The sequence below is a fragment of the Pristis pectinata genome, chromosome 21 (genome assembly GCF_009764475.1).
Source record: "Pristis pectinata isolate sPriPec2 chromosome 21, sPriPec2.1.pri, whole genome shotgun sequence".
Lineage (NCBI taxonomy): Eukaryota > Metazoa > Chordata > Chondrichthyes > Rhinopristiformes > Pristidae > Pristis > Pristis pectinata.
The window spans coordinates 16102514-16126334 of NC_067425.1; the positions used below are offsets into that span (position 1 = coordinate 16102514).

Consider the following 23821-nt stretch of genomic DNA (forward strand, 5'->3'; position numbering starts at 1 on the left):
AGAAATGCATCCACCCCTAGTGTGAATTACAATTGTTTATGGAAATCTGAGACCTGGAGCAAATAAAACCACTGCGACAAGCCCAGTGTCAAACACTTTCTGTGCAAGAAATTTCCATAAATCCACACAGCTGTAGATGAGTTCGTGTGAGAGCAAATGTGTGAGCAGCAAGGTGTTCTAAACTACAAACGCTCTTGCAGATTCATCAGCCTCAACCATTTCCTCTGGCAGCTCATTCTATTTATGGACCACCCTCTGGATGAAAAAGTTGCCCCTCAGGTTCCTATTAAATCTCTCCCCTCTCACCTTAAACCTATGCCCTCTAGTTCTCCATTCCCCAACCCTGGGAAAAAGTGTCTGTGCATTCACCCTATCTATGCCTCTCATGATTTTATACACCTCGACAAGATCACCCCTCAATCTCCTACATTCGACTGATTAAAGTCCCAGCCTGCTCAACCTCTCTCCATAACTCAATCCCTTGAGTCCTGGCAACATCCTTGTAAATCTCCTCTACACTCTTTCCGGTTTAATGGCATCTTTCCTATAGCAGGGTGACCAAAACTAAACACAATATTCCAAAGGCAGAGTCACCAACATTTTGTACAATTGCAAAGTAACATACCAACTTCTGTACTCAGCACCTTAACGGATGAAGGCCAGTGTACCAAAAGCCTGTACCACCCTGTCTACCTGTGACACTACTTTCAGGGAACCATGTCATTGCACTCCAAGGTCCCTCTGTTCAACAATACTCCCCAGGTCCCTACCATTCACTGTGAAAGTCCTTCCCCGATTTGTCTTTCCAAAAGACAACGCCTCGCAATTATCTGAATTAACCTCCATTTTCCACTACTGGGTCCGCTTACTCAGCTAATTGAGATCTGATCTTCCTCTTACATCTTCTTCAGTGTAATACTACCCCGGACCTGGAATAAGTTGCTCACAGGAAACGTTTACTGTCTCCACTCCGGAACTACGATCACCCCAATCTCAGTAATCAATTTACGGTACACACACAATACCTGTGCTGAAGATCTTGTGCATTGCTGCTCTTGGTGAAAGAAATTGGATGGCGACATTTGAGAGGAGATCTTCTGCCGATGGGAGGAGGCAGTTGAGGAGAATCCTTGCTATCGCTTTCCCTTCTGCCACCAGACTCATCTTGCCCTCTACTTCTCTTTCAGCAGACGGAAACATTTCCTCCACTGCACTCTGGTTCAATCTTCCACCTCCATCGACCCTGTTCGAGGCACCTTCCCATGCATTCTCACCAGATACAAAATCTTCCCTTCTCTTCTCTTCCCATGATCAAGAGGCCAAAACATTCCTTTCAAGAGAAGCAGAAATTTACGTGCACTTCCTCCATTTTAGTGTCTTGCACTAAGCGGTCAAGATGTGGTCTCCTTTGCACTGGAGAAATCAAATTGGGAATCATTCATTCGGTCATACCTGCATTCAGCCCACAAGGATAACCCTGAGCTTCCAGTCACCTGTTGCTTTAATTCTCTCCCACCCCCACTCTGATCTCTCTGTCTTTGGTTTCCCAAACTGTTCTAACAAAGTGCACATCAGCTTGAGGAACACCACCTCATCATATTATGGACATAGGGCTTGGCTTTGGATTCAACAATTTCAGGCAACCAGCCTTTCCTCTTTGCGTCAGAACTGATCAGTTCCGATGTAAGATCATCGTAACATTAACTCACTTTTTCTCTCTCCACAGCTGCCACCTGATCTGCTGATACTTGCAGCATTCTCTTTTGTTTTCAGATTTCACACAACTTCTGTGTTCTGCAGCTCAAAGTTCCAGCATGTTGTGTTATTCTTCTCTCTACTGCACTCACACCTGCCTCTGTTAAACCTGCTCCAAATGGATCAGTTCCCTCTCTTAGATGGCACTGAAAGCAATTGTGTCAGCTAGAAAGCCTTGGTCTCCATTTCATTCCTTTGTTCGCTCCACCCTTTCCCCTCTCTACAAATTAAGATGTACCTGTACATTAAGTACATTAAGATGTACTTCTCATTTTTCCAGCAGTGTTGAAGGTCATTGAACCTGAAACGTTAACCCTGTTTCACTCTCCACAGATTCTGCCTGACTTCCTGGGTATCCCTGGCATTTTCTGTTTTATTTCAGATTTCCAACCTTGACGGTATTTTTGCTTTTCAGAAATAACTCCTTCTGTCTTCACCATAGTTAGCGTTAGAGCCATAGAGTAATACAGCACGACTCATCCATGCTGAGCATGGTGTTCACCAAGCTAGTCCTATTTACCCACGTTTGGCCCTTTCTTGAAGCAGTTATGTTTATGGCATCTCTGAGGTCCCCTGGCACTTGTTTTCCCACCAGTGGGAGATGAAGTCACATATCGTTACCATGTACTCTAGCCGGGAGTTCATCTGGTCAAAAGGCCCTGTCATTTTTCTACTTTTCAACCTCTTTCCTGGTTGGGGTAGGGGTGTGGTTGTTGTGGATAATATGCTGTGGGATGGAGTTGAATATGTTCATGTTAAAGACATGGTAACAGATGTCTGAAGTGCTCTTCACATCCAGTGCTACCTCTCAGTCCTTGATGAGAGCTTTAGGAAAGGAACATCAGAGCTCAACGCCCTGGCAGCTGAAGGCAAGGCCGCCAATGATGTAATAATTAAATTCAAGATTGATCAGAAGCCAGGATTAGAGGAACATAATCAGTAGATGAGATGGTTTAGATTAGATAGATGAGTAAATAAATAGATTAGAAGAAAATTCAATCACTGTGGCCCAGATGTCATGCTGCTACATTAGACAAGAAATGTATTGTACATTGACATGATTTATTTTTTCTGTTATACGGAATAGATCAACAGTCAATTGCATTTAAATAACATCTTTAAAGGAAACCATGTCAAAATGCTTCACAATGAGGAAACATTGACTACAAATTTTAATGTGAGGTGGTGGGGAAGAGGTGGGGTTGTGGATGTGATGCAGAGATGCTGTCCAGGAGAATATAAGGGGAATTAGTCTTAAAGCCACACATGAAACCTTTTATAACAGAAGGGGGAGATGTGAAGACAAAGGCAGGCAAGATGGTGACGATGGAGAAAAGCAATTATAATATTAGAACAGCGATGGCTCCACTCAGTAAAACTGTGCCTTGAGGCCTTGAAGTTATTTAAGGCCTCCAATCTCAAGCCTTGTGTTCAGCTAATGTTGGCAAATGGCAAACTTTAAGCATGATTTTCATTTGATCGACTAGTTAAAAGCACTCACTATTGAATGTTCAGGATATCCTGTGGCATTTTGCGAAATTAACTTTGGGAAGATGTGTGGGGTAAAGATTTCAGGACCCTTATGAGAAGAATGAATGTTTTATGTGCACTCCATGATGGGAAAAATTAGACCAGGTCTATGGAATAGCCTCAATCAAATGAATAGGTTTTATATATCTATATACCATGATTTCTTTCAGTTTAAATAATTGACTGCTTTGTAGTCGCACCATGACATCCAGTATGTTCCACATTTGCTTTGTTTCTTTCTTTGCATCTTATTAAATGTAATTTTACAACGTTTGAAACTTGAACTATGCCTTTCAGAATAGACGTCACTGTTGACAAGCAGGACACTGCAAGCCATTATTCATACATGTATCTTGTGAACTTGTTTTCCATTCTTATCTCTTCATTCCCTAAGGCAAAGGATTTAATGTGTTGCTTCAGTCTGTAGAGACTTTAATTGGTCTTCACCGAGGAATGCAAAGAAATGTTAATCAGTTGTGAAATGAGATCCAATGGGGTGCTGTTCCAGAGCCATTGGAATGGAGGGCAGTCACCCTTTCAGTGCTGGTGTCTCTTCTGTCCCTTGGTTAAAAATGGATGACATCATTATTTTCTCTATTCCTTTAATGTGGCCTTTGTGATCTTTCAGAACAACATGGGATTCACCTCATCAATCCAGCAGTCTAACACCAAGTTCTGAAGAAGAGTCTCCAACCTGAAATGTTGACTCTGTCTCTCTTCCCAAAGATGCTGTCTCACCTGATGAATATTTCCAGTATTTTCTGGTTTTATTCTCATACTAATCCCCACTTAAGGTCATGTGATCATTAAGATGGAACGGCGCAGGGGGACCAGGCCAGATAGCCCATCAAATCTATGCCAGCCCCAAGCAGAGCAATCCAACCTGTCACAATCCTCCACTCTTTCCCCAAAGCCTTGAAAGTTTTATTCCCTCAAGTTCATATTCCAATTCCGCATTGAAAACCCTAATTGTTCCCATTACCTAACCAGCAGTGAATTCCATATCATTGATATTGGTTTATTATTGTACTGAGGTACAGTGAAAAACTTGTCTTCAATACTGATTCTACAGGTCAATTCATTACACAGTACAGTTACATTGAGTTAGTACAGAGTGCATTGAGGTAGTACAGGTAAAAACAATAACTGTACAGAGTAAAGTGTCACAGCTACAGATGAAGTCCAGTGCAGGTAGACAATAAGGTGCAAGGTCACAACAAGGTAGATTGTGAGGTCAAGAGTCCATCTCATCATATAAGAGAACTGCACAAAGTTTCTTCCACCTTCCCTTTGTCACTTTTGGTCAAAACTTTAAATCTGTGCCACTGCTCCTTGGACCATCTGCTGATGAAAGCAGGTTCACTCTATCTGCCCTATTTCAACAGTTTTTCAACTCTACAGCAGTGCTGACATTATCCAACACTTGTGATATGTAGTGTGGTGTGTGTGTGTTTGTATGTTGGGTAATAACTCAACTACACTGGAATTTAATTTTATAGAATAACATTTGGACAAAAAAGTCTTACCTACTAAGTGGTAACTGTGCATCAGTTGTGTTTCAGGCTGTAGCGTTCTCACCCATGTCAGAATGTTGTGAGTTCAAATCCCATTCCAGAGACTGGAGAACAAGCAGCTGGCCTGACATTGGTAGTAAGGAGGCACACCATGTTAAAGGTGCAATCTTCTGGATAGGATGTCAGACCAAAGCTCTCTTAGATGGATCTGAAAGATCCCAAAGCACTGTTTTGAACAAGAGTGGGAGCAGTATTCCTGTGCACTGACCTATTTTTAAGCCCTCATTCAACATGTTGCTGTTTGTGGGAGTTTGCTGTGTGGGAATTGCTATAAAGTCCTCTGAAATGTTTCAAGGTTGCAAAAGAGGCCATGCAAATGGAAGGCTTACTCTTCTTTATGAAAGGTAATCTGATGAATTTTGCTGAATCATAGCGAGATATTAGAACTCCTTATGAAACATTGAACAGTATAAAAGGTGCCATGCAGGGTTCTTGGACATATAACACTCTCTTACCACAGACCAGCAAAAGCATGCTAATATTCTATTACAAACATGACACAGAGGCAATGAATATACATTTGAATTTTGGTTCATTCTACCTTCTTCCGGTCAAGACTTAGGGCACAGAATAAACCTGGAACCTTCCTCTTGCAGCTACCTGCGGTGGATTGATTAGAAACGCAACCGTAGGTCGCATCATATCGCCCAACTTCCCAGGTAACTACAGCAACAATTTAACCTGTTATTGGTTGATTGAGGCTCCTGAAGGACAGAAGCTCCACCTGCACTTTGAGAAGGTTGCATTGGCTGAAGATGATGACAGGTAATTTCTGCTGTATACTTAACTTCTTGCTTAAAAATAACTGAGACTCAGCTGTGTAAACAAAAAGCTCTCATGAAGTATAATGAGCCCAGGGTTCTGATTGTGGGCCACAAATGGAGAATGAATCAAGCTTCATAATTCAGCAGCAAAGTAAGCTGCTACAGATCTATGATGGTGATTTGTAAAGGCATACTTTGAACAAGCTTGAAAAGATTAATTATATACCAGTGGGCTTTGAAATGACAAACTCTTGATAGAAAAAGAACTTGTATCCTGTTGGGCTGAAAATGAATAGGAAATTAAAATGAACAAATCCATTAAGGGAAATACTTGAGATGCCAAGTTTCTGGTCTACTATGTTCCTAATCAAAGTAATTGTACAAAAATATTTATCTTATCATTTATTTGCATCGAACAAGGAAATACATTTATGCAGTGTGCCATGAACAATGTCATGGGTATTTGACCAAAGTGTGGTGTTTATTTGAAGAGTTATTTTCCATTTACCAGACTCATCATTCGGAATGGGAACAATATTGATGCTCCTACAGTTTATGATTCCTATGAAGTGGAATATCTGCCAATTGAAGGCATTGTCAGTGAATCTGAACATTTCTTCATTGAACTGACTACAGACAGCTCTGGTACATCTACTGGACTGGCTTTAAGATATGAAGGTAATGGTTCAAATCTTAAAAAGTAATTTGTAAATATCAGTTATTAGTCTATTATTGTCACATGTGCCAAGATACAGTGAAAAACATTTTTTTGCATGTTATCCATGCTTATTTTTCTATATTACAAACTGCTAGACTTACTATTAAAAATAGAGCAAAATGTGTGAAAGATTGTGTGCTTGAAAAATTCTGTGGCAAATGCATTTAGTTAGGCAAATATGAGATAATCCACTTTGGCTTGTAAAGGCAGAACAGACTAATTTCTTAATGGTGAAAAGCTGGAAGTAACTGCGGACCAAAAAAATAAGTTGGGATTCATTAAACACTGTGAATTAGAATAGAAAAAAATCAACATGATATTGAATTACTGGTGTTTCCACCTTGAAGAATGTAATGAACATAAGTACAAATATTTGTTAATGTCTCAACCACTTCCTCATTTTCTATTACAATTTCTCCTCTGTCTGCTTCCAAGGGACTCATATTTACTTTATGTATTCTTCATTCTGCAGAATTTCTTACAATTTATCTTTATATTTCTTGCTGGGTTATTCTCCTCTTTTTATCATATTTCAGATCATCCTTTTTAATAATTGTCCTAATCCTTAGGCTTCCTACTCTACTGCACAATGTTGTGAGGCACTTAGTTTAATGTAAAACTATTCTTGTTTAGGAAGCTAAGAATGGAACATTTTTGCAGTAAAACTTATATTTCTCAATATAATTTAACTTTGTTGAGCATTCTTTTTTCAATGTGTAACATTTAATCTAATTAATTAATTAAATCTGACTTTCCCATCCACCCTAGCAGCTCATCCCTCATATCTTTGTAACTTACTCTGGTCAAGTTTAAGACTCTAATCATTGTTGATCTCAATCATATTACAATTACTGTTCCTCAGAGGATTCGTTTCTTTGTGACTACCAACTAAACCTGTCTTGGTACACAAGATGAGTCTCTAAAACTATATAGGTCCCTGGTCAGACCCCACTTGGAGTATTGTGCTCAGTTCTGGTCGCCTCACTACAGGAAAGATGTGGCAGCCATAGAGAGGGTATAGAGGAGATTTACAAGGATGCTGCCTGGGATGCGGAGCATGCCTTATGAAAGCAGGTTGAGGGAGCTCGGCCTTTTCTCCTTGGAGAGACAGAGGATGAGGGGGGACCTGATAGAGGTGTATAAAATGATGAGAGGTATTGATAGGGTAGATAGTCAGAGGCTTTTCCCCAGGGCTGGATTGGTGGCCACAAGAGGACATAGGTTTAAGGTGCTGGGGAGTAGATATAGAGGAGGTGTCAGGGGTAAGTTTTTTACTCAAAGAGTGGTGAGTGCGTGGAACGGGCTGCCGGAAATTGTGGTGGAGGCTGATACGTTAGGGTCTTTCAAGAGACTGTTAGATCAGTACATCGAGCTGAGTAAAATAGAGGGCTATGGGTAAGCCTATTAATTTCTAGGGTAGGGACATGTTCGGCACAGCTTTGTGGGCTGAAGGGCCTGAATTGTGCTGTAATTGTTCTATGTTCTATGTTCTAAAATAACCTGTTCTCTGTTGGATCATTCCAGTTTTTACAAACCTTGTATGCATTTTGTGAGGTTTCTCTCCATTTTGGTTTGTCCTGTCAATATGAAAATTACAATTCCCTTCAGTTATTATATCACCTTTCATACAATTTCTTGTCATTTCTTGATTAACAGTCTATCCAATGGTGTAGCTGTGACTAGAAAACCTCTAAATTGCTTCTACAAGTGTTATGCCCCTTATTTCTTATCTCAGACTTATTGACTCTACTTCCTGATTCTCTGAGCCAAGAATATTTCTGACTGCTGCTATAAATCGTCCTTTTCTTATTAAGGCTGTCATCCCCTACCCTACCCCACCCCAACCCCCTGCTCCTTTTCCATGCGTCTTGTCTTTTAAAAATGCCATCTATCTTGGAAAGTATCTGACTCCTGTGACTGCATCTCTGTCATAACCATTAATTCAAACACATTCATCATTATTTGTGCCACTGATTTGTCCAACATTTTATACATGCTTCTTACTTTAAGACAAAATGCCTTTAATGCTGACCTATTGCCATTTTCCTTGGACCACTTTTGCTGATACATTGTTGTCACAAGCCTCGCAATCCCTCCTTGCTTCTTGCTACCAAATTCACTACTCAGATCTTTTGTCGTGACATTATTTTTCAAATTAGCTTATGTCCCTTCACCTTGAATTCCCTCTGAACCATTTTTAGTTTAAATCTCCCTCTTTAAAGTCCTGTTTATTTTATTCTCCAGGACTCTAGTTTTGGCCTGATTTAAGTAGAGCCTCTTCCCCATTATGAGTCCAAGTGAAACCTTTGTTTCTTAAACCACTTTTCAAGTCATACATTTCACTGTCTGATCTGTGCCATTTATATGTGTTTTAGGTAAGAATCCAGAGACTATTACCTTTGAGGGTCTGATTTTCAATATGGTCCTTTGATCTCAAACTCTAGTAGCAGAATCTCATTCTTATCTTGTTGGTTCCTGTATGAAACCTGATGATCCCCCTCCTACCCCCAAGTTCTTCTCCATCTACCCTGAGAGACTCATACACTTAATACCAGGCAGGAACTTGAAGGGGGATACATTATAATGACAGGGAGTGCACTGTGGATTTACTAGATTGATGCCTGGATTCCAAAGGATAGACCGCGTAGCAATTTTTTGACTTGGAAATTGAAAGGTTATAGGCTGAATTTGATTGAAATTCTCATGGCACTAACTGGAACTGATAGGGTTGATAGACTAAAACCAATAATTGGATATTTTCATTGGTTGGAGAGACTCACATTAGGAAGATATTTAGTCTCAAAATTAGAGCAAAGCTTTGCAGGACTTGAGGAAACACTCCTGAATGCAAAGAATGGTGGAAATTGGAAACTATTTTCCACAAAGAGCAATTGATGTTAGGTCAGTTGTTAATTGATAGTTTGATAGATTCGCATTAAGGAGTGAGGGAGAAGGAGCTGGGTTACAGACAAGCCATGATCCCATTGAATGGATGAGTTGCCTAATAGGTTTAACTCACTCCAGTTCCCGTGTTCCTATTTTCAGAAGAAGGTTTGGTTTACAGATGTTAGAAAGGGCATTAGGAGTCTTGCTTGAAAGAAGAGACTTAAAGAATAACCTTTGGTAACCAGGAAGAATGTGCAAAACTAAGATCTCTAAAAGGTACAAGTTGCCTTGAATTGTTAACTATTCTTGTCTAATCCTCAAACAAACACTTTCCAATTTGAATTTGAATTTGATTTTGGAGGAATAGCAGGCAACTGAAATTAGTGCTGTAAAATGCTGAAAATAGGCATGAACTGAACTCCAAACTCATCCAGCCTTCTAGATTTGATTCAACAGAGTCACTTTTGAGCCTTTGCCAGCTCAATTTGGTTGGGTCACTTCAGCAGAAATGCATTTATTCACCCGCTGCAGAAAAGTAATTGGAATGTTTTTAAATCATTTCCAGTTGCTGGCATGAAGTTCAGAATCTGAACTTTGGGTCACTAACAAAATAATCCATTAAAATTTTTCCACTGACTTTCCCATGGGCCTGAACCTCCTGCAGTCTTTTCTGGAATTAAAGTGGTTGTGCTGTCATTTCATTTTATATAAATTGACATGGATTCAGGCTGCAGGAAGGAAAATAAAAAAAACTTTTTTTATGGATATATCTGATTATTGGACCAAAACTTTGAATCTGAACTTCATAACAGTAACCAGAAATCTGTTAGTTTTGGACATCTTCAGTATTCTCTCCTTCAGTGTCTTCTTTTATTCCCAGTTTTGTTTTGCCTCTAGTTCATTCAAGTTGTAATTGTATTGAGCAATGTTGTCCAAAATCTCATGAACAGCTTCACATGAAATTCTTTTGCACATAAATTTAATCATAGAGTCCTGGATGATTTCAGTACTGTTCACTGCAAACTCTTTCTCTAAATTATTAATATATTTTTGCACCTGTTATTAACTTTACTGAAAGGATAACTTTCAAGCCTATTTTGTGGAGTTTCAGCCTTGACTATCAAGTAATGAGAATGATACTACCTTTATAATGCAAAATAAGTTAGTGCTCTGTGCATTTTCTACCCAGTAACCATTAAGCACGTGAATGTGATATATTGCCTTGTCAATCACAAGGGTGAGGATATGATTCAAGTGCATGAGGTCATAGAATCGTACAGCATGGAAACAGGCCCTTTGGTCCAACTAGTCCATGCTAACCAAGATTTCCATCTAAGCTAGTCTGATTTGCCTGCGTTTGGCCCATATCCTATAGGAATACCCAACGGGAAAGACCTTTAACCTTTTCTATCCATGTAGCTGTGCAAGTACCTTTTAAATGTTGTTAATGTACCTGCCTCAACCACTTCCTCTGGCAGCTCATTCCATATACTGACCATCCTCTAGATGAAGAAGTTGCCCCTCAGGTTCCTCTTAAATCTTTCCCCTCTCACCTTAAACCCATGCCTTCTAGTTCTTGATGCCCCAGACCTGGGAAAAAGACTGTGCACATTCAGCCTATCTATGCCCCTCATAATGTTATACATCTCTATAAGATCACCCCTCATTCTCCTACGCTCCGATGAAAAAAGTCCCAACCTGCTCAACCTCTCTCCATAACTCAGTTCCTCAGGTCCTGGCAACATCCTCGTAAATGTCATCTGCACTCTTTCCAGCTTAATGGAATCCTTCCTTTAGCAGGGTGACCAGAAGTGAACACAATAAACCAAAACTGAACACAACTGAACAGGTCTCAGTCCTCTGGCCAGTTGACATGCTAAATGAACCAATACAGAAGATGTTGCCCAAGAGATTCAAGATAAATAATTGACCAAAATGCCACATTACAATCAAGCAATTAAATATGTCTCCTATTATAAATTATTATATAATTTATATAATATATGAGATATTATAAAGTAACACTACGCAAAACAGGCCATTCAACCCCATTATTCCATTCTGATGTCCATTCTGATGTTTATGCTCCGAGTAAGCTTTCTTCTGCACTTCCAGTCCCATGAGCATATAACCTCTCTCCTTTTCTTCATCATGAGACGTTTAACTAAATGCATGAAAAGGATAGAAGGTTTTGCTTGTAAATTTAGAAAGATGAGAGGGAACTCTTTCTCAAACACAACTCAATATTTTGCCACTATTCAGTGTGACAGTGAGTTTCACATTCTAACTACTTTCTGGGGGGCAAGGGGGTGGGAGGAGGAACATTCTCTTGAATCCCCTGCTGGGTTCATTAATGACTTCTTTCTATTTATTTCCCATTTTCATTCTCACCCACTTGTGCTGCATTAAGTATGTGCTGCATGAAATCAGGGGACCTGATAAAAGGCACTAATTTGCAAATATTAACATGTGTTTCCCTCCATTTCACTGCACTAAGATGCAACCTGTGTGATTCCCAGTGACAGCTGCCTGCAGATATAGCAGCTACTTGTGTCATTGCTGCTAGGAATCATGGGAAAGAGTTTCCAACCTTGAAGTGCATTCTCCATGGCATTGACAGCAACTGTACAAAAAAAGTCTGGCCACATCCCCTCCCCTGCCCCTTAATCTCTCCAAAACATCATTTCCATGCTCCAAACCATCATGAGACATTTGCTTCACAACATAGGCAGAGGTCAAAGCACTAATCACTGCAGAAAATAGCTATTGGAGGCAGTGGACACACAGAGGTGATCTTCAGCTCAAGCAGATCAGTGGACAGTCAAATAGATGCAGTCGGAGAACAGAACATCTACGTCTCAGCAGGGACACACTAATTTGTGCATTGTGGGTGACTTTGTGCTCCTTGTTTTACTATGAGTGGGTAATAAAGCAGGTCATAGGTTGTACATTTTTGAATTAATTTCAAATGTTAATTCATGAATGAACACTGTGCATTTTGGTGACATTATCACCAACCTGAATGACGCTGAGGAAATGACACTCTCACAAGGGTGAATTATGCCTGGTCCAATTTCCCAATAAGCAGGACTTCCACTGACAATGGGCAAAGATTATTCAAAATATGCACTAAGTATTTTGCATGCATTTTATTCATAAAAAAATTGTACATGTGTCTATTTTCTAGGCAAGAAAATGGCCTATTTGGAACTGGTCATTTTTTTCAGAAGTCCTGTCCCCTATCCATAGATAACCATATCCCTTAATCTGTTTCCCCTGAAAAGTGCATCCAGTTCTCTCTATCCTATTTATATTGTTCTTTTAATGGCCTTGCTTAATAATGAATCATGATTCTAGATTCTTTGCAAACAACTGTTTAACCTGACTTCCCGTCCAGATATTATGCTTCCTCAATTTTTTAACTCTTCAACTTCTGAAACTTTCAACAGAGAAAAACATTTTGTCTGTTCCCTTTATTCCCTCGAAAACTTCAATTAAATCATCTCTTGGTTCCTTTTTTGCCGAACTTTCTTGACACAAAGGAGTTTGATAGTAAAATGAGTAAATTAGTTGATGAGTTTTCTGAAGACCTGATCTGACACTCTTTCATTGAGTTGAGTTGAGTTCAAATCCCATCATAGCATCTGGGATAGTTAAATTTCGACGAAAATGTTAGTAATGATAATGGTGATTGTGTAACTACTGGATTGTTGTAAGAAAAACAATTACCTGTGGGTTTCGACAGGGTGCCGTGCACAGGATGTTTCTTCCTGTGGGAGAATCTACAACTAAAGGTCACAGTTTAAAAATTGGGGGGGTCACTGATTTAAGACCGATGAAGCAATTTCTTTCTCACAGAGGGACAGTGGAATTCTTGTTCCACGAAGGACGTATGAAGCAGAGACTGAACGTTTTTAAGGCAGACGTAGATAGGTCCATGATAAGCAAAGGGTGAAAGGTCACCAGATGTAGGCTGGTATGTGCAGTTGAAGTTACAATCAGATCAGCCATGATCAGCCAGTTCAGGGTCAAGGGGCAGAGTGGCGCACTCCCACTCCACATTCATGGTTCACTTGTAACATCCTTCACTAACTTTCTCCTTTTAGGGAAGCACATCTACTGTGCTGTAAATGATTCTACCCCTCAGTGTGGTTGACTCTGACCTGCCCACTAAAAGGACCCAGCAAGCCCTACAAATCAGAATCCAATTTATTATCACTGACTTATATTACGTGAAATTTGTTCCTTTGCAGCAGCAGTACAGAGCAAAGACAAAAGTAATTAAGGATGGGTAATGAACGTTGGTCTTGCTGCTGATGCCCATGTCCTGTGAATGAATGGAAAAAAAATAAAACCTTAAATTCCTTTTATCCAAATAATTGTCTTAATATTATCTCAATAGCAAAGAGTGTTTGTGGTGACTATCTTCATTTAAAATAGCAACACAGTTCACTTTCATTCAATTGTTAATGTGATTCCAGAAATGCCACCAATTCAACAAATTAATCATTCTTTCTGCAAGCACTGAGGCTTGACAAACATCGACACCCTTTTCTCAATCTGTATCTTTTCTTTTCTAACAACTGGGCCTGCACAGTATCACTGCTAATATATGCCTGAGAAGCAAGAAGCTGCAGATGCTGGAAATAAGATATGAAAGCCGAGTCTGTAGGAACCACCCCAGCAGGACAGATAACATCTGTGGAGAAAAAAGCAGGGTTCACATCTTTGATCGATGGCCTTTTGAGATATGCATCATCACTAATATATGGCACTTTACACAATTGAAATGAAATTTATTTTTATTTGGCACCACATTGACAAATTCATACCCAAAGCTATGTGCTCACAGAGTAGTAGAACAATATGTACAGCACAGAAACAGTCCCTTCGGTCTAACTTATCTATGCCGACCAAACTGCAGTTTCATCAGTGAATCATTAATGATGGCAGTTTCCATTTAAATGGGGGTTTCAAGCAATTAATTTCAAGATTTTATTTCAGTTGGTCCAGTTTTCAGGCTCGATTAGAAAAGACTGTGGAATTAAACTTTTCCTGAATGCCTACGAACAGTGCACACCGAAATTTAAATAAAGATTGCAAAAGCACAACAAGAGAAATAAGCAAATGTTATGAGCAGGGGAATCAGCTTTCTTTGTTAATGGTTAAAATTGGCATCTCTGTGCTAAGAAATCCCAAAAAGAGAGGGATCTCTGGAAAGTAATAGAAGTGATTTGAAAAGCAATATTAAAAATTGTTACCTCAAACTTGCTTTAGGCAGGAATATTAGTAAAGATATTTTTTCTGGTGTCGAAGGTTTGAGGAATTACCTCTGGGCTCTGCAGTTTAGCTCACTGGTGGAATATGATTGCATTTGTCCCCTTTGGGAGTGAGTTACCTGTGAGACATCACACTGTCAGTCCTTTCCCGTGATGAAGATAGAAATGGATTCACTGATGGGAACAAAGAGCAATTTTCACCACCTCCTGCAACAAAACCCTTGAAGGTCAGTGAAAATAGCACAACATAACCCAGGAGCTATCAATATTTTGAAAGAATCTTGATTAAAGAGTTCAAAATCTCTGGTAGTACCTCTGGCAATAAATGTCGGAGGCTGCTCTTTGAGAGTCACAAAGGGAATCAACTGGCTCATAATATCATAAATTAATCAATTAAAAGAAGTGGAGCTGTTGTTCTCCAGCATTAAAACACAGAAAGAGAAAATTATATGTCCATGCAACCTTTGGGGATGGTGGCGATGTAAATTTGATCTTCAAAATCTCTTTGGGTACATATTAGTTTGCAATGACAAAAATGATCTCAGCACATCTTCAATTCCCTTCCAGCTATTTAATCTTTTCAATGAATCTTGCTGTTACATAGTTTACGTTTGCAACCTAACTGAATTACAACTTCATTAGCTATAAAGTTCAGATCACTGAAGCAAGTCCACAAATAATAGTTTGTCAAGGATTATATGTTGAGAATTTCAATTGCCCCAAATCGTGTTACATAAAATTTAACGACACCCTGATGACATTGAGCTGTTTTGCCAGGGATAAAATAGTAACTTGTTACTCATTTATGTAGTGTCTTTCATGACCTCTGTGTATTCCAGAGTGCTTTACAGCCAAAAAAGTGCTTTGAGGGTGCATTCTGTGTTGTCGGAAATGTAGAAGCCAATTTGTGCATAGCTAGATCCTCCAAATGTCAATGTGTAAATGACCAGATACCTATTTTCTTTTAGCTCAATGTTACAGCTATTTCCAATGTGGAGCCTGCAGTCAGTCACAACTGAAGTTTTCTGAAAATGTTGCCAATACACTAGCCATATCTCTAGGACCTAGCATGCATGTATCAAGCACTCAAAAGCGTGCATTGCATTGTTTAGAACAGCAGTGTGTACAATGTTTTGTATATCAGACATCGTAATATATTGAAGGGTGTGAGGGAGTACTGTAGTTCACTGAAGAAAATTAGCTTGCATCATGAATACCTGAGACATAACAACACATACAGCACAGAAACAGGCCACATCAACCATCTCTATTAATGCCATTTAGCAACAATTGTTCTGTAGCCTTCTACTTTGGTACACACTTTGGCCATCGTCATCATTCCCTCTTCTCACCCTCCCTCCAGTCTTTCTCCTGCTCCTCCTGCTCAGAGTGAGGCTGAGGGGTAAAACCCAGCAAAGGAAAGACAGAATGCGCGTATATTGATAAGTTGCATGCAGAACACATTTATGGTGATGCAGCATGGACAGTAATAAGGGTGTCAACTGTTGTCCAAATCAGATGGGATATAAGAGATACAGTGACCACAATTAAACAGTTTTAATGTGTATCTCTGAAAAAAAAATGCCGATGCCAGAAAACAGAAATAAAAACAGAAAATGCTGGAAGTACTCAGCAGGTCAAGCAGCATCTGTTGAGAGAGTGATGAAGTTAATGTTTCAGGTTGAAGACCCTTCATCAGAACTGGAAAGAAAAAAACAAGTTAGTTTTAAGCTGCAGAGAAGGTGGGGGAGAGATAGATGGGACATAAGGAATACTTCTGAAAGGGTGAGGCCAGGGTTGCCATAGGGATAAATCTCTAGGAGCGTGTGTGAATCTTGGGTGTTGAGTGTCCTGCAGTTTATCAGTGACCACACTTCAGAAGGTGTCTCAGTGGCTGTCATTATGAAAGGTGATATGGAAATACATACCTTTCTTTTAGTGAGGACAAAGGATTTTACAGGGATAAGACTTTTTGACTAATCTCTGCATCTTTTGAGGAATGCAATTTGTAGCTAGCACTTTAGTTTTCGTGTACCAAAAAAATAGGTGAGGTACAACTTCTACTTTTGTGTGGTTGACATTTATTGCCAATGGCACTTTATTGGTGGAAAACTATAAGTTGATTCTCCAAATAACCCTTGGAGGACATTATCAGTGGTTAAAGCCAAAACAAATTGAGCCCTGTGCATAAGTGATTTTGTGACTAGTGTGCATTGCTGTTCATGTCACACTTACTTCATGTGACACATTTCTAAAGACATTTCCTTATTTTAAGGACTCTTGCCATGAGCAAAGCCATTGTAACTATTGACTGTAAGCATATAATTTATTACTTCTATGTGTTTTTGTTATTAATTTTGATTACTTCCTCTCTGTTTCAGCCTTTGAACAGGGGCATTGTTACGAACCCTTCATTAAGTATGGAAACTTCACAACGGGTGATGCATCGTACCATGTGGGAACTGTGGCTGAATTTTCGTGTGATCCTGGATACACCCTGGAACAGGGGTCGGTGATTATTGAATGTGTGGATATTCGGGACCCACAGTGGAATGAAACTGAGCCAGCCTGCAGAGGTACAACTACACCAGTTTATCCAGTGTCACTGAGTCTAGAGACCTCAGTGTCAAATTATCTAGACTGATATATCAGTATTGAGAGAGTGCTACTGTCAGAGATGAAACAACAAACCAGATCTGCTCTCTCTGCTGCAAAAGATCCCACAGCACTTTTTCGAAGAGGGGCAGGGGAGTTATCCTCAGTACTCTGGCCAATATTTATCCCTCATCAATGTCACTGAAGCAAGTTATCTAGTCATTATTTATTTTCTGTTTCTGGAAGCTTGTGTGTAACTTGGGTGTTGAGTGTCCTGCAGTTTATCAGTGACCACACTTCAGAAGGTATCTCAGTGGCTGTCATTGTGAAAGGTGATATGGAAATACATGTCTTTCTTTTAGAGAGGACAAAGGATTTTACAGAAACCAACAGCAGGAATAATTCTAACAGCAAGATAGGATATTGGCATAATACATTACACACAAATTATAGCAGGGAGTATTGCTCAGCTCTCATCATCTCTTCACAGCTAATGGGTATGAATTACATATTTATTACAAGTCAAAAATCTGTTGCCCAATTGGTAAAACCCAACCAAATAAGCCTGCAGCAACAAGACCTTAGATTGTACTTAAATTGGTCCCAGACCCCACACACACCAGGGTTCTGGGCCATTGCATTTTGACTTAAACAAGACTGATTGCCACCTCAGGGACTTTCTTGTCAGAGCCCAACAGTGGGAATGAACTTCACAGACACTATTGTTGGTTAAAGAGCCTGCTGATTCTCATCATTTTCACTCATTATCTGTTTATTGCTTTAAAATAGGGTCTTATTGATTAGAACAGTTGAAAAAATAATTATGAACAGCTTATTCATGAATGCAGTGATCCACAGGTCATTTCACACAAAGCTAAGAATGACTAGTAACATTTTGTACAGACAATGGGAGGGTCAAGAGGTTTTATTTGTGATCATAATGATGTAGTAACTACCTGGGGATTTTTTATGTGACTTTTATCTCCTCAACCACGGTGGTATAGCTCGTGTGGCTAATTGGGTAAACATGGGCCAAATCTTTGACTGTTTCTCCACGGGCCCCAAATAACCAGACTGCCCCTCCAGCTCTTCCATCATTTCCTCATCATTAATTCTTAGACCGTATACAGGACTGAGGATGATTTGCTTCCACTCTGGTTCTGTGGGTTCTTTTATGACCGATGAGCCCAATGTGGGAACTTCAGATCCTTCCACAGATTTGGCCAGAGGTGCATGATGTAGCAAGTCATTTGTGAGGTGTTCGCTCCTTGTGCTGTTCAAGCTGGGCTTCTGTGTGCTCCCGATGCATGAACTTGAGGTTCTCAATACCGACTGCTCCTTTTCCACTCTGAGTTGTCAATAGCCAGGGATTCCCAGGTGTTAGTGGGGATGTTGCATTTATTCCAGAAGACACTGGGAACATCCTTGAAATTTTTCCTCTGTCCACCTGGTAATCTCTTCCCCTGATAGAGCTCAGACTAAAATGCCTGCTTCAGGAGTCTGGTGTCAGGCATTCAAATAATGTACTCTGCCAGACAGCCCAGAGCTGACTGGGTGTAAATAAAGCCTCAGTATTGAGAATGTTGATCTGGACAAGGTATCACCTTCATTCATTAATAAGGTACGTACAACAAACACATTGGCTTATGTTGTATTTGATGGCCAGGACAAGGTGGGCAGAAAGGCCTGTTTCTGTGCTATGTGAGTGTATGACAGTATGACTCTAATCCCGCTGTTTAGTAGCCAAGAGCTTCCACACCATGTCCCGTCCTAGGACACATAATCACAGCAGCTGCAAACCCAACATGGGCTCAAGCCCTGTAATTAAGGCAAGGAAAGAAAGGAACTGAAGTAAAAATAGAAAATTGTAGAAATGCCCAGCAGGTCAGGCAGCATCTGTGGACAGAGAATTAGATGCTGCCCTGCCTGCTGATATAGCCAGCATTTTCTCCTATTTCAGATCTGCATCATCTGCAGCTTTTTGTCTTGCTTATCAAGAAAAAGGCTGGTCTCGCTAGTGAGATCTTTTTGGCTGCATGGGGAGACCACCAGTCAGAAGGACCAAAACCAAAGGAAAAAGAGAGAAATGGTGGAGAAATCGCAGATGAAGTTGAATCTGGCCAGATGTGAGGTGTTGTACTTTGGGAGATCAAACATAAAGGGACAGGACACAGTTGATGTACAGAGGGATCTTGGGGTCTAAGTCCATAGCTCCCTGGAAGTGGCCACACAAGTCGATAGGGTGGTAAAGAAGGTGTATGGCATGTTTGCCTTTATTGGTCGAGGCATTGAGTTCAAGAGTCAGGAAGTTACATTGCAGCTTTATAAAACTCTAGTTAGGCCGCATCTGGAGTTTGCATTTAATTGTGGTCATCCCATTATAGGAAGGATGTGGAGGCTTTGGAGAGGCACAGAAGAGGTTTACCAGGATGCTGCCTGGATTAAAGGACGTGCTATAAGGAGAGGTTGGACAAACTTGGGTTGTTTTCTCTGGAGCAGCAGGGGCTGAGGGGAAATAAGATTATGAGAGGCGTAGATAGAGTAGACAGCTGATATCTTTTTCCCAGGATCGAAATGTCTCATACTAGAGGGCGTGCATTTAAGGTGAGAGGAGCAAGTTCAAAGGAGGTGCTTGGGGCGTTTTTTACACAGAGAGTGGTGGGTGCCTGGAATGTGCTGCCAAGGGTGGTAGTGGAGGCAAATACGATAGAGGTGTTCAAGAGGGTCTTAGCCAGGCACGTGAATGCGCAGAGAATGGAGGGATATGGACATTGTGAAGGCAGAAGGGGTTAGTTTAGTTAGGCATTTAATTACCAGTTTAATTAGTTGGCCACAACATCGTGGGCTGAAGGGCCTATTCTTGTCCTGTACTGTTCTATGAGAGGGGGGCAGAAAATATCTGAAGAGATCTTCAGCCTTCCCCCAGTAATCTTGGTGCTCCCATTCCCAGCCTGAAGGGTGCCAATGGCAACCCGCAGCTATGTCTTTTTCAGGTAACTTTTTGCTGGGACAATCCCCATATTTTATATTTCCTTACAACACAGAAGGAGACTATTTCAGACATTCCCTCATTCCCCCATGAATTTCTCCTGTAACTAATTCTTCCCTCATTCTCATCAACTCCCCCATATTCTACCACCAACTTACACTAGCCAGTCAACCTATCAACCAGCACACCTCGTGACAGGAAACTGGAGCATGCAGGGGGAATCCATGAGGTCACAGGGAAAACGAGATCAGGAGCGAACCCAAGTTGTTGGGGCTGTGAGCCAGCAGCTCCACTTGCAGCACCATTGTACTGCCCTGCAGGGAGTGAAGACCCTCTGCCACTTTACTTAAATAGCTCCCTTGTGGCCAGCACCCACCGGGTGTAGGCTAGGCCATGCCTTGCACAATAGGTCTCTGGGCCTGAATTAGATGACAAAAGAACATCCTTTTTCTATGATTCACATTTTAGTACATGGTGCAAATGCATGAGAGATTCTGTTTCAACTGAAAATTAAAGTAGTGATTCATGGCCCAAAGGTGAGTATTGTAATTTGTAATTTATGCCCTCTGTTGCAAATAGTTGCAGAACTCATTTGACTTTCTATCTGCACCATGTGAAGATGAAAACCAAGAACAGATGCTTCTGCTAAAAGAAACTTAATGTGCAGTTGAAGGGTTGTACACAATTTTTGCACAATTTTCATAGCCAGTTGACTCCCAACCCATTGCATTTTAATAGTATGGCCCTCTGTCAAGCTCTCTACTCTCAAGAAACAGCTTGTGTTAACTGTTAGAGGACAGGTCTGTGTATTTTCCTTTATGTTAATAGACATTGACTCTAATCTTAGGCTCCAAAGCTCGATAGAAGAATGTGAAGGTACTAACAACTGCTCAACTGCCAAATGATTTTTGGTAGGTTTTATTGCAAGTTTGGTACTTCCTTTGTACTTCCTCAGAAGACTAAGGAATTCATCACGTCTCCGTTGACCCTCACCAATTTTTACAGGATGTAACCATTAAAAAGCATCCTATCCTGGTGCATCACAGCTTGGTATGGGCAAATGCTCTGCCTAAGACCGCAATAACTTACGAGGGTTGTGAACATGTGACAATAATAAAACCAATCCAAACCAGAGTCCGATATGTTATAAAGTCAAAAAGTCGTACAGCACAGAAATAGGTCCCTTTGGTCCACTATGTCCATGCCACCTTTTATACCAATTTACACTGATCCCGTTAATCCACAATAGGTCCCTGAGGGTTCTATGCCTTGGTGATTCAAGTACTTTCCTAGCTGCTGCTTAAAACGTCATGAAGTATCTTGCCTTCACTACCTGTTCAGGCAGTGTGATCAGACTCCAACCACCCTCTGCATGGAAGGATTCTCCCTCAGATCTTCTCTAAACCTCCTACCTCTCAACTTAAACCTTTGCACTCTTGTCTTAGAAACCCCCACATGGGGAAAAATATATTTTTATTATCTTTCTTACCTATCCCCCTCATAATTTTATATACTTCTATCAGGTCACCCCTCAGCCTACTCCACTCCAGGGAAAACAAATCCAACCAATCCAACCTCTCTTCAGAACTGAAATGCTCCAATCCAGGCAAGACCTCGGGGAATCCGCTCTGCATCCTCTCCAGCGCAGTCACAATTGTCACAGATTGTTTGGGCTTTTGAGCATGGCATCAATGACATTCTCAAAGACCCTTTGAAACAAATTTAACCTTCCAGAGGGACTCATAGCAATCTCTCGCCTGTGGCTGCTCCAAGCACCTCAAATCTTTATGAGGAGAGTAGAAGCCATGCACAAACAGTGATGGAACACATGACATCACAACCAAGCACCATTTACTAATGGCAGTCTGTGGATTCTGCATGGACTCATCATCCACCTCAGGAACCCACAGAACTGAAGTGGAAGCAACTCACGTTTGAACTCTTGGTGACTGCATAAGGAGAAGAGTGTCACTACTTCTGTGGGAGGAATTGGTCTTTCACATGATGAAAATCAAAAAAAAAACTGCATATGCTGGAAATATAAAATAAAAACAGAAAATTCTGGAAATACTAGCAGGGTCAGACTGCATCTGTGGGAAGAGAAACACGCTTCTGGCGCCAACATAGCAAGCCCACAACTTCCTAACACGTACATCTTTGGAATTGTGAGGAAACTGGAGCATCCGGAAGAAACCCACGCAGACACGAGGAAAACGTACAAACTCCTTGCAGACACTGGCGGAATTGAACCTGGGTCCGCTGGCGCTGTAATAGCGTCATGCTAACCGCTACCATGCCTGCCCGTAATCTATCAATAATATCGGCTCAGATTTTTTCTTTGCGCTACTACAGCCTGACATGTGGGACTTTTCTGCAGATCTGTATTTCGCAGTTATTATTTCCTTAGTTCATGCTCTCTTTCAAACTGTCCTCATCTCAGTAATCTTATATTCCTTTGTCCGTGTTCTTTTCCCTAATTGCTTTCAGCATCTATCACCTGATAGCTTTATCCACAGCTTGTCCCCGATGGCAACCCTAACGTCACCCTAAGGAGATATTCCCATTGTCCTATCCATCCCTCCCGCACACCTCTCTGCAACTTAATCTGACTTGTTTTCTGTCTTTCCAGTTCTGGCGAAGGTTCTCAAACCCTTCTACCAATTTTGATCTGCTGGGCTATTCCAGCATTTTCTGTTTTATTTCAGATTTCCAGCAAATCTGCATTTTTTTTAATTTTCATTAGTGTTATGGCTATTTGCTATTGACAAAAGAATGCATCTTCCATTGTTTTATGGCACCGACAAATCACTTCTTAACAGATACTGCCCTAAACAAATAATTATTTAATTGGAGACCATTTAACCATTGAGCAAATGATTACATATAACCTATTTCTGTCATTTTCTGAATATTGCTTAGCAATGGAGCTTGGGCACATAGTGAAATTTATTCACTCAATGAGAAGAATATGTAGATCTACCAACTAACTAGCAGCACCATGATGGAGTGTCAAATCTAAAGTAACACAATACACGTGGGATAAAAGAAGCTTTTGCTGGGGAAAAGAAGCTATAAATGAGGCCATGCTATTAAATGGCGATGGGTTAGGGTCAACTGAAATTATGCCAAGATTAGCATACAAACACTTAACAACACATTAAATTCCTTGTAACAGAGGCACTCAGCTGTTAATTTTAATCTCTGTGTGGTGTAAATTCAAAATCTAATGGGTTCTGGCAATAATTTTCATTGCTAACGAAAATAAGAGCTAATGATGAAAGCTATTGTATTGCTGCAGTGTACTGGAATTCTAGTGGCTCGTTGAATGATGATACAATGGTATGCACTGAATAGTGTTCTGCAGGAGGGGGCATAGTGGAAAGGAATGGTGTCTGACCCTTCTGTCCAGCTTGACAGGTGCTGGTGGAAGATGGGGACCAGTCATAACTACCAATATGAGGAACATCAACCCCAGCGCCCCTCGAACCTACAATAGGAAAACAGTTCTGAATGAAGACTTCTTCACCACATGCAGCTGGACAGAACACAAGTGGAGCCAATCCAACAGGGAGAACAAGTTACAGGGAAAAACTAGTGGGAGAATGGATTGCTTTGTAAGATGACACAGACACAAAGGCTGAAGAGTCTCCTTTTTCATGAGGAAATATGGAACAGTAACTTCTGTTTTACAAGGAACTATGAAACCATTTACCAGCAAAGTTATGTGCTAT

The 23821-nt window shown here is 40.6% G+C and overlaps 1 protein-coding gene across 1 annotated transcript in view; it reads left to right on the forward strand.

Moving 5' to 3' along the window:
• Positions 1 to 23821, forward strand: part of sez6b (seizure related 6 homolog b) — a 677849-nt gene that overhangs the window by 554710 nt on the left and 99318 nt on the right. The window contains 4 exon segments of the mRNA XM_052035955.1: positions 5456 to 5624; positions 6135 to 6301; positions 16888 to 17082; positions 19062 to 19227. Coding sequence (XP_051891915.1) covers positions 5456 to 5624; positions 6135 to 6301; positions 16888 to 17082; positions 19062 to 19227 — 697 coding nt within the window.